Source organism: Branchiostoma floridae, chromosome 15 (genome assembly GCF_000003815.2).
Source record: "Branchiostoma floridae strain S238N-H82 chromosome 15, Bfl_VNyyK, whole genome shotgun sequence".
Taxonomy (NCBI): domain Eukaryota; kingdom Metazoa; phylum Chordata; class Leptocardii; order Amphioxiformes; family Branchiostomatidae; genus Branchiostoma; species Branchiostoma floridae.
Genome location: NC_049993.1, coordinates 11727463 through 11738103, shown reverse-complemented (window position 1 = coordinate 11738103; position 10641 = coordinate 11727463). Strand labels below are relative to the sequence as shown.

The following is a 10641-nucleotide window of genomic DNA, read 5'->3' as shown; positions in this document are numbered from 1 at the left end:
ATCTTCAAAACAAACAAATTCATCCTAGTAAGATCATTTTTAAAAAGCTAAAAGCAAAGTCAAGATTATCAGTTTGGGAAATGTATCATGTAGAACTCAGGAAAGTTTCCGTGACGTTTCTCTCTCTCTCTCTTTTCATAATCACTTTAAGTACTCATCATTTTTACATGGCACTTAAGAGGCTCGCTTAATGGAGATGATAAAAACACCATGTTTTTCAAATGAAAAGCTTTTAAGTGTATTGAAGTACCATTGGCAATGAAGGAGGATGGCCATGCAATTTGATACTAAACCTTACATATAAAAGGAGGAGAGAGGGTGGGGTTTAGAGTAATGTCTTGATTGATTGAATTGGTGGCGCAAGAATTCGAAGGAGCCAAATAAAGTAGGCAAACTAACAGAAAGTTTACTTCTGAAATCAATTTTGTGTCTTGCAAGGAAGTTTGGGCCTTATCATAAGTCAAAAGCTGTGCAAAACTGCGTGTCTTTTAATAAATGTTTAGGATTAGTCATCCGAAAAAGTAAACAATTTGCACACAGAAGACCAATGGTAAAAAAAAGTAAACAATTTGCTTAGAGAAGACCAATGGTAAACGTGCAAACAGTGTTCAAACCGGCCGCGGTATCTCCCAATGTGAGCAACGGGACTCATTTCACTCCCGACCTAATGGCCCTCCTGACCAGTGCTTGTGTTCTGTGTGTCCTTAGAGTGTCTTACACGGCCTTTAAGAGCTGGCTGTCTGTGTCTGGCGGGTCGCCAGGTGACATATCAAATACTTCTTCTTCTTCTTCTCGCCTGTCCGTATAGACATAGCGAAGAGACCAGGCCCCAGACTAACTGGATTTTCATCACGTTTCTTTGCTATTGATTATCTTTATACAGAGTTTTGTATGTGAGATAAAAACGGGTTTAACTCCATATTCCGTGCATCAGCTGAAATTTCCTGAATCCAGACCTAAAGGAGTAATTTTAAACGTTCACACTGGATGGGTTTGGGTATATCTCGGTTCATTAACTTCCAACTCACGATACGAACACAACAAGTTCAAGAGGTCGGTCACAGTCGAACATTCTTGAGCAAATCAAAGGTTATCAACTGACTTGTAACATGTTATCTTTCGCTGGGTTTATTGAAAATGTGTCTACAATACACTTGAAGCATATTGAAACTCGGTTGTGAAAGATACTGCATGTGTAATTAACGGTCTTTGGAGCTTACGTGTATGCTTATAGTTCGTGGATTACTTCACGTTTACATAGATGTGTACGTTGATTATAGTAATGGTGTACTAAAATTGATGACCTGGCACCTCGCTGTTGTTATTACCGCAAATGTGTCTGTGCTAAACTATTACCTTCCCGCTTTCTTTTTTACGGTCCCTCCTGAGTGTACCGTAATGTCTGTTATCGGCTAAGAGATGTTGTTACATTTGGCACACGACAGGAGAATGATTGACAGGAACAACAGACGAGTTATAAGGCGTTTTCGCCACCTGCAGTGCATGTGAACTGTTTTTGCACGTACAGAACAGCGTGTGTTCTACCTAACAATAAGGGTGGTGCGCTACCGTTTTTGACTTCGTACCGTGAACTACCCTTATGGGGGTGGCTCCCTGTTGTTGTGGATATATGTAGAACTACATGGGGGTGAAAATCCTTAACAGAACTGCTGGAGGAAAGGTTGTTGACTCTTGGAACAAGGCCTGTGGACAGTGCCTGTGTAGGTGTTGACCAGTACACAGTTTGCCGGAACTGAGAGAAGTCAACATCGGCAAAACCGGACACCGGAAAAACAGACCGGTGCACCTGTACCGCCCCTTCACGCTTCTTCTCTTCCGCGGGTTCACTTCAGTTCAGTCAGTTTCATCTCATTCTGTCGTCTGCAAGGCTTAAGCAAGGAGACTTGAAGATATGCTCTCGCCATCTTCTGTTCTGTCAGCTTTTTCTCATACTGTCGTCTGCACAGCGTAAGGAGACTTGTGAATACTCTAGCCATTTCATGAATTCATGAGAGTGCGTTTGCCGTTCCTACGTCAGCTCCAGAAAACGCCTTGTCCGCGGAGCTGTGATGACACCGCACAAGGACTTGTCGTGAAATATCGTCCAAGGTGACGCTTCCATGTGATAGACGTGAGACATTCCTCATCGAGTGGCCTGTATCGCGCATGTGCAGTGCTGTACCGTAGAGGGCCTCCCCAGGAATGTAGGAAATGCTGGTACTTTAGACTGTATCGATTGGGCGGCGCGGGCTGATCCTTTTACTTCCGCTCCGGGCGGGAATGTTACGTCCGTTCGTTAATAGGGCTGGTGCCCGACACGCTTCGGGAGGAGCCGCTCGGTTTAACACACCCCGTTCACCTTGACAGTCGTATTCTTCAGCTCAAGGCGTTAGCCCAGCGGGTGTGCTTGGGTCATTTGTACGTTTGAACTTGGTCTTGGTGGTACGTGGTCAAACAATGGCAGACGCCGGGACCTTCGAGGAAGACTTTGTGACGGCGGCGTACGTAGAGAACACGTCGGTGGGATTCCTTACCCCCACCGAAGAGATTCTCCTGAACGTGACGAGCTCAGAAGACGGTATCACGCCGCGAGACCCGTCCCCAGCCCTGCTAAAGACTGCCCTGATGTTCATGACGGGTGTACTCAGTAACGTTATCGCCCTGGTGGTCCTGTGTCTGTCCCGCAGAGAGAGACGCCGCTCAGTGTTCTACACGCTAGTGTCCGGCCTCGCATGGACCGATCTCATCGGCACGCTAGTCGTCTCACCCTTCGCTCTTATAGTCTACGCCAATAACTTCAAATGGGTCGGCGGAGAACCTCTCTGTAAGTTTCACGCTTTTAACATGGTCGCTTTCGGACTGAGCACCAATCTTATCGTAGCGGTCATGGCTGTTGAGCGGTACATTGCACTGAGCCATCCTTACTTCTACAACATCCACATAGACCGTAAGAAAGCTCGTATCGCCATCGCCTGTGTGTGGGTATACACCATCCTGTTCTCTCTCCTACCGTTTGTCGGGGTGGGGAGGTACGAGATCCAGTACCCGGGCACGTGGTGCTTCTTCAGCACCGCCGGGGACCTGACGTTAACCGAGGCGGTGTACCCCTACGCCTTCGCCGCCACGGGTATCCTCATCATCCTGGGGACGACTGTCCTGAACGTGTCGCTGATCTTCACCATGTTCAAGATGCGGAGACGGTCCCTGGAGATGCAGACGTGTCGGGAGATGAGACGGCTGCGGAAGGAGAAGGAGATAGAGATCCAGATGGTGGTCCTGCTGGTGGGGGTGACCGTGGTCTTCACTATCTGCTGGGGACCTATCATGGTACGTACAGCACACATGGGTAGCTATACCCAAAGTTACAGTTTAGAGATAGCTTTTAGACTAAAGTAGACATATTCTATACTGTTCTACACTATTTGTTTATCTCCTTTCATGTTACCCTCGGGCATGGATTTGCAATAAAGTATCATTATAGTCTAGTATCTAGCAACGTTTTGGGTTGATCGAAAAGTAGTATTAAATGGTCATGTAAAGAGTTAGGCTAGCATTTAGAGCTGCACATAGGCAACCCAGCAGTCACAAAAGTCTAGTAGAGACTAGATACATTTACATATAGTCAAACGTGGGTATTGAGCTCATACGTCCTTCAATAGACTTAAAAACAGTGGTCACCATAGACAGGTGGTCACTAGAGAGAGGAAACTGATCACGCTATGGTCAATCTAAATGGCCACTGTGGTCGGGATGCCCTCATGCAAAGTTTGTCGATAGTAAAATATGCAATATCATACTACAGTAACGGTATTAATAACTTCTGACTCTTGCTCTCTTCTACCACTTACAACTTTCGTAACCCCACATCCCATGTGTTTGACAAGAATCTTCAGAAGAAGATCTTAGAAGACCTTAGACCTTTTAACTTTGTAAGCACCACGCTGCACACCTAGACCGTGGTCATTCAAATGAGGACAAAGTATTATTGATCTGATATAGATCGATGCTGAATAGGGAAGTTGTTTTTAAAGCCATTTTATCATTCTCATTGTTTAATCTGCGACAGTACTTCAAATCTTCAATGTTGTAGCATTTGAAAGCAGACCCCACTCTTTATACTTCATCAGTCTGCTCCTACATTGTAAGGCCTATTTTCATATTTCTATATTCTTCTCTTCCACAACTCTATCCGAAAGGTTATTGGTTCTGGACGAGCCCCAACGTCTTCTTTCATGCCCCGTTCATAAAGTATTTTCTGCCCTCTGTCTTTCTATACACCACTCTATCTTCCATTCTCTTTCCTATCTTCCCTGTTTACTTCTTCTATATGTCTCTGTCACATTCCGTCCATCCGACCATTCCTATCCATTACCTCTATCTAACGCAGCAGAAGTGGCTAATCTCATTTTACCCACGCCACTCCAATTGAGCGGATATATACATCATACACAGCCGTGTGGAAAAACGCATCCTGTTGGAGTGGTGTGGTTGTCGATTGCAAGGTCTCGTTTTTCTCTCTGAATATCGATTGCAAGTGATATATGGATTGCGTTATTGACACGACAAAATACATAGACTTCAGTATGGTCGCTCATATGAGTGTATAACTCGGTCTAACAGTTAGCACATATAATTTACAATGTAAACACACACACACATGGCTGTGGAACATACAATACTTTGTACAAAAATCGCACCTGAACGAAAACTACCTTTCGGAGGTCCAAGTAAAAAGATTGAAGCTATTTGATATACAAAAGAAGTTAAGAGCTCAAGACAAATTGAATGATCGCTTAAAAACTTCCTTTTGGTTATATTTAATTCTGTATTTTAAGTTTTCTTTGATTATTTTGTCAGCCTAATTCAATATCACTAAGGTAAACTATATGCGAGCGTACAGAAGAATGTACGATACGCCCATATCCTAGCCTCTCTCTCGATGTTTGGAGGTTAACGTTGTTCATATTTGTCCCAGCGAGACTGTAAACATTCACTTTTAATATTGTAAACCTTTACGATGTACTATCAGTGTCTAAACGACACAACAGTAAGAGATAACCAGGGCGTAAATTACTAGTATATGATACAGAGCAAGGTCGATCAATCGGAGCCTCTGGCCATATGGCCCAAACAACTATCGTAATATGAATCCAGGATTTACGGGCGGCTTGGAGGCTATGTAAGCATGTAAAAAAAAACATTGGGTTAAGATTTCACAGTCCACGGGTTGTATTTCAAAATACTAACACTGAAAATCATACATCAAGGGTTAAAGGAGGGCTCAATGGTAGAGGAAAGTGTTCTGGGTCCGTAGATACTGTTTTGAATGGTAGGTATCATTTCAACCATGCATATAACATAGGAGGCAGTAGAGAACTATTCATTTACTAGAGTATACATGGCTCGTTTTACAAAATTTTGCTGATTTGATTTAAAAAAAATAGTCAGTTTCAAAATAAACATTTTGGCGTTGTTGAGTTTCCCTTTAACGTGGTGTAACGTTAGGTGCTACCCCAAGATATATTTTATGACAACTGAGTTTATATCTTACCACCGCGTACGTTATTTTTATAGATTATTTTTGGTCTACTTAAAGGAGAAGGGAGAAATGTCAACTAGGGGAGGGCTTATCTGGAATGGACTAAAGTGAACCCAATTCTCCGGCGTCAACATACCGAGTCATTGACCGTGTTGTCTGGGAACAAACAGAGTAACATGTGTAACAGATTCGTACACACAGATTCGGTAAATAGGGCGAGTCAATACTTGGTGTGAACGGAAGTTGGAGACCTTGTTACAATGTAGCTGGGGTTGGTAAACAGAACTGTGCTACAAACTCACACATGTTATTCTAAATGTCCTCACAAGATATTATCGCCATTTGTTCACATTTGAAATGTGCTGTAAGCTAATTTGAACCTTTACATTTGGAAATAAAGAGCGCTGAAAAAGTCGATGTATGAGATTATTAGCCGTTTAAAACCTCCATAGCTAATGTTACTAAACAAGGAAGATAAAGCAGAAAGAAAAGGGATTAGATAATCAATAAACGATGTCTATTGACACTTGCCGGTACTGGGTTGTGTGTAGTTCACGATTTGGCATTGGTGTAAATACTGAAGACACGGATGTCATTGCAACGTACATGTACGTACATGTATGCACAGAAACAATTTCGTTATGTTGTACCATCCAACGTAAAATGCACACAACATGAAAGACGTACATACAGAACAAGCTAATGTCGTGCAAATCAAACCGAAGCAACGTGTCTACATCTTCTAATCTTGGCAATAAGTTTTGGTGAGACATTTTCTTTTCTTTTCTACTCCAACAGGGTTTAAGAGGCTTTATCTGATCTTTAAACAGATTCATGAAGACTTCTCACCCAAGATAAGATACTAAAAGCAATAACGGAGTACTGATAGTTAAGACGGGCATGATGTCTGTCTAAGATCCTGGGCGCCACATGCATGTTGTCGTGCTGTCAGGACGGGAGGGACAGTCGTACATCTTCCTGTCACTCATCACATCACTGATCAGGCTTTGCTGTCAATGCCGGATGTTTGACACAAACGCAGAAATTGTATAGGTCTTGTGTAGCTTGTTATATATCCATCTATGCCCTATATACACCGCTGTACATGTTGAAGATTTTCCTCTGTCATGCAACACCAAAATTTGCTTACCTCGAATTTTCAGTCGCAATTCCGTCGACCTTCTTGAGTTCTTCGCTTCGGGAGTGATGATTCAGTTACTCTGATGTGTTGCATGGCAGTGGAAAATCTTCAATATGGATTACATCAACACAGATGAGCTTTCATGCCACTGTACATGTTCTTTTAACTAAAGTTAACAATGGTTGAGTCTGGATTATAGTATCCTACGCGATTATACATATGACTGTAAGAATCTTACAAAAGCTGTCTGCGAAAAAGTCGAAATAGTGCTTATCATTTTCGCCATGTTTAACGAAAATGCCTGGGCGCCATCGTCGTAAGTTTACCGAGTCTCCCATGCGCCCCCCTTACGTAAGCGGGGAGTATGGGAAACCGGTAAACGTTATAAAAACGGTTTTTGTGTGTTCTTGAATTGAAGCAATCTTTCTCTAATTTCCCAGCAGATGCATTGCTTCCGGCCGTTCGTCTACGAATTTTTACTTTAGTTTCTACGTCTTACAGCTTGCGTCGCTTTCTATTTCACGCCCAACTTGCCCTTCATAATGGTCTGAGTCCAGACTCAACTAGAATCCCTTGGTGACTCGGAAAAAAATTCATCTTGTTCCCTATGGCTAATTGTATGTACAGTCTCAAATTAAAAGTAAAGCAATGGACTACACACCACTTATTTCTAATCAACTAGGCAACCTAAGCAATATTAGCCCGCGTCAGGGTTGTAGAACTTCAATTATCAAAGTCAAGTTTTGGGCACTTTTCTTCGTAATAAGATGAAGCAACTCTATTCCACATTCAATGAGCAAATATTAAATGCCGCAGTGGTGCTAGGACGCCGTGAAGTCTAATTTTTGTGGGTCACCGCTCAAAGTATGAAATAATGATGTAAATGTGTAAATATAGTGCAGTAGATATCAACTTCATACAGACTGCCTAATCCATAATATTTCGACTTTTAAGGCTCTAATATTGCTTATGTTGCCTAAGGTACTGCATTCACTATTGTGGGGTTGAACTTCTTTGAGTGGGCACTATATGTATATATGAACTGATCCGCGCCGCATCTGTATAAAGCCGGGTTTTATAGATTCGGCCAACTAGGGCGGAGTTAGCCGACCATAGAACAAATCTGGTTGAGTCCCTCAATATGGTAGGACTATGAGATAGTTCAAAAGTATCACCTACACAGAAATATGATTGAAACGTCTGCGACATTTCCAGACTATAAAGCTTAGTGGTTTAGACACTGTATTAGCCGGTAGTGCTAACATGGCCGTTCCGGACACCACGGTTGGTTACCCCAGAACCTGAACGTGAAGCCCCCGGACACGACTTAATGTTAGTAACTTACGATACAGCTTCTTCTGATGGCCACCCCGCCTCGCTATGGGCATCAAAGCACGCACAAAGACCGTTAGAGTTGACAGGGTCATGAAGTTCAAATTTCCGGGGGCACAGGGGTCACTAACGCGACATTTTCGCCCTTTAAACACCCAGATGTGTCTATAAATGTCAGACTACAGATCAGACGGTCACAAAGTTTTGTTTTAGGTAAGAATGTGTCTTGTGTAAGTCAAGACTTTTTTTGGACATTGTATTGGCTATCACGTTTGGATTTGAATGACATACATGATACAAAGTATTAGGAGAAAGTAAAAACGTGACGGAATTTTAAAGTAGATAACAGACACATATCATGGCATATTGTATCATATTCACGACACATCAAATTGGATACGTTCAACTTTTTAGGGGGAGGGCGGAACTTCTGTGCAAATACAAAGGGCCATACATCACATGTAAAAAGGTACCAAATACGTTAAATGCTGGATTCTTTGAAGTACAAAAGTAGATACATGTGGTCAATTTTAGCATCCCGTATATGGAGAATATATATACTGCCAGCTATCATGCGTATGATATGTTAGATTCTATTCTACTTGAGAGCTTGTTTAGACCTATTACAAAGCGTACGTACATATTAGTTTGATAAACGGGACCATTAAACAGGAAAATCTATTTTTTTATGAAATGCAGTAACAAGAGGTGAAATATGAAGGCAATGAAATTATAATTTTCATGCCTTCAAATTATGATTTCAAATATTTCTGTCGCTTCACTTACACGCAGGCAGCAATGCTTCTCTTTTTAATACAATTATCATTCTTATTTTATTTGTTGGCATGGATTCACACATACTCATAAGAAGATCTATACCCAACTCTCAACCTAATGGCCAAAGCCACTTAGAGAACCTCAGCGACAAATCTAGGTTGATGTACACTTTACACTTCCTTCACTATATATACACTCGATATAAGACCACGTATCAAGTCTAGACATATCCAATACCCATGTTAGCTATAAGACTAGAAAAGTTCGAGGGCTCAGTGGTCGTTATCTAGGCTTTCAGACAAGGCCACTTTGACAAATCACAGTGTAGAAAAATCAATTGTTAGATCAAATGCTGGTTCCGGTGTACTAAACAGTTCACATAATGCGTAGACATGTATAAGTAGACCATGTATAACCCTATACACTAAATAAACGGTGGCACGTATGAAATATGGTACATTTGACAGGAATTATAGAAAGATTCACTCGTTCAAGAAATAATAAACTCTGTAATAAAGTGGAGAATAGCATGGATAAGCAAGAATCCTGATAGAACGTGACATTCTGTTGTTATAACCTCGTTAAGGTCACGGCCTAACGGAACAAAACGTATCCCTTCGACTATCAGAAAGTTTGGATAACAAATTTTACAGATTTTATATCCTCCCAAGTCATAACTTATACTCTTTCTCCCACGCATCAAGTGACCCCGTTCATAAATCATGTAGCCTTCTCATCGGTGCTTGTCAAATTGTAGACAAATATAGTTCGTCTGTACAGTCTACATATAGATCAAAGGACGTTGTGATTAAAACGTACCGCCGACATATCGTATTTTTGGACGATGTTACCCAACATAGGAGACCCCATAGGGTACCATGGTGCCCGCTTAGTGACCTATGGACTGTACCATCACAGGTGACTGAAGAGGGAGGAGTGATAGTTTATCCACAGAAAATAACTTTAAGGTTGATATTTTTATAATGTTGTTGGGTTTTCTTATCAAAACTGAGTATTCCTAATTCATCTATGCAACTAATCTAGGAATCGATTAATTGATTTAAGCAACCAATACACTATGACAGCTATAACGTTAACATTCTGCAAATAAAGAGAAAGGATATATAGAAATTTGCAAATACAAAATACGTGTAGATGTTTAAGGAACGTTTTTGAAAGAAATATCTATGTATCTATCTATGCCATGATGTAGACATTATAATACGCGTGATATGGTGCAGAGTTTGGTAAGTAAAAATATATGCCCATACTTTAAAAGTTCAAAGCTTAAAGCACCAAAGGTGCATAACTGTGTAGCGAATTTCAAAACTAGGTTGGGACTAAAAAATGGAGAATAGTGTATTTAGGTATTCATGGGTCTAAGGGATACACAAAATCACAAGGAGAGATTTCCCCTATATTGTCCTCTGGATGACTTCTATGTTGACATTACGGAGTTCATCTGTAACAGCAATGTTTAATCAGTGTCTGCAGGAATGGTGACAAATTCTTGGCGGGTCCTCAAGTTCAACTGGTTACGGTACCAAACGACATTGTTATGGGAATAGGGACTTCTAGCTGTCGTGGAAGACATTTTACGGAGCAATTCAAAGGAAAACCTTACCACTTTAAGACGAATAATGCTCACCAAACAACCAAAGCTTCTGTACGACAAAATCACATTCTAATCTGAGATTAACAACTCAGTATCAAACAGACTACCAAATAAGCAAAATCTTGCTTACTTGCAAAATCAGACTACCAAAACCAAAATCCAACTCTAATAAAAGGCGCTTTCTGTACAGGATGTCTCAGTTGTGGAACAACACAGGCGTCAATGTATGCATGGTGT

General features: G+C 41.4%; 1 protein-coding gene across 1 annotated transcript in view; it reads left to right on the top strand.

The window, feature by feature from the left end:
- The first annotated feature begins 2018 nt into the window (after nucleotides 1–2018).
- LOC118432524 (prostaglandin E2 receptor EP4 subtype-like) overlaps nucleotides 2019–10641 on the top strand; it is a 12794-nt gene continuing 4171 nt past the window's right edge. Inside the window, exon 1 of the mRNA XM_035844134.1 lies at nucleotides 2019–3327. Coding sequence (XP_035700027.1) covers nucleotides 2458–3327 — 870 coding nt within the window. The 5' untranslated portion in view covers nucleotides 2019–2457. The remainder of the gene's footprint in view (nucleotides 3328–10641) is intronic.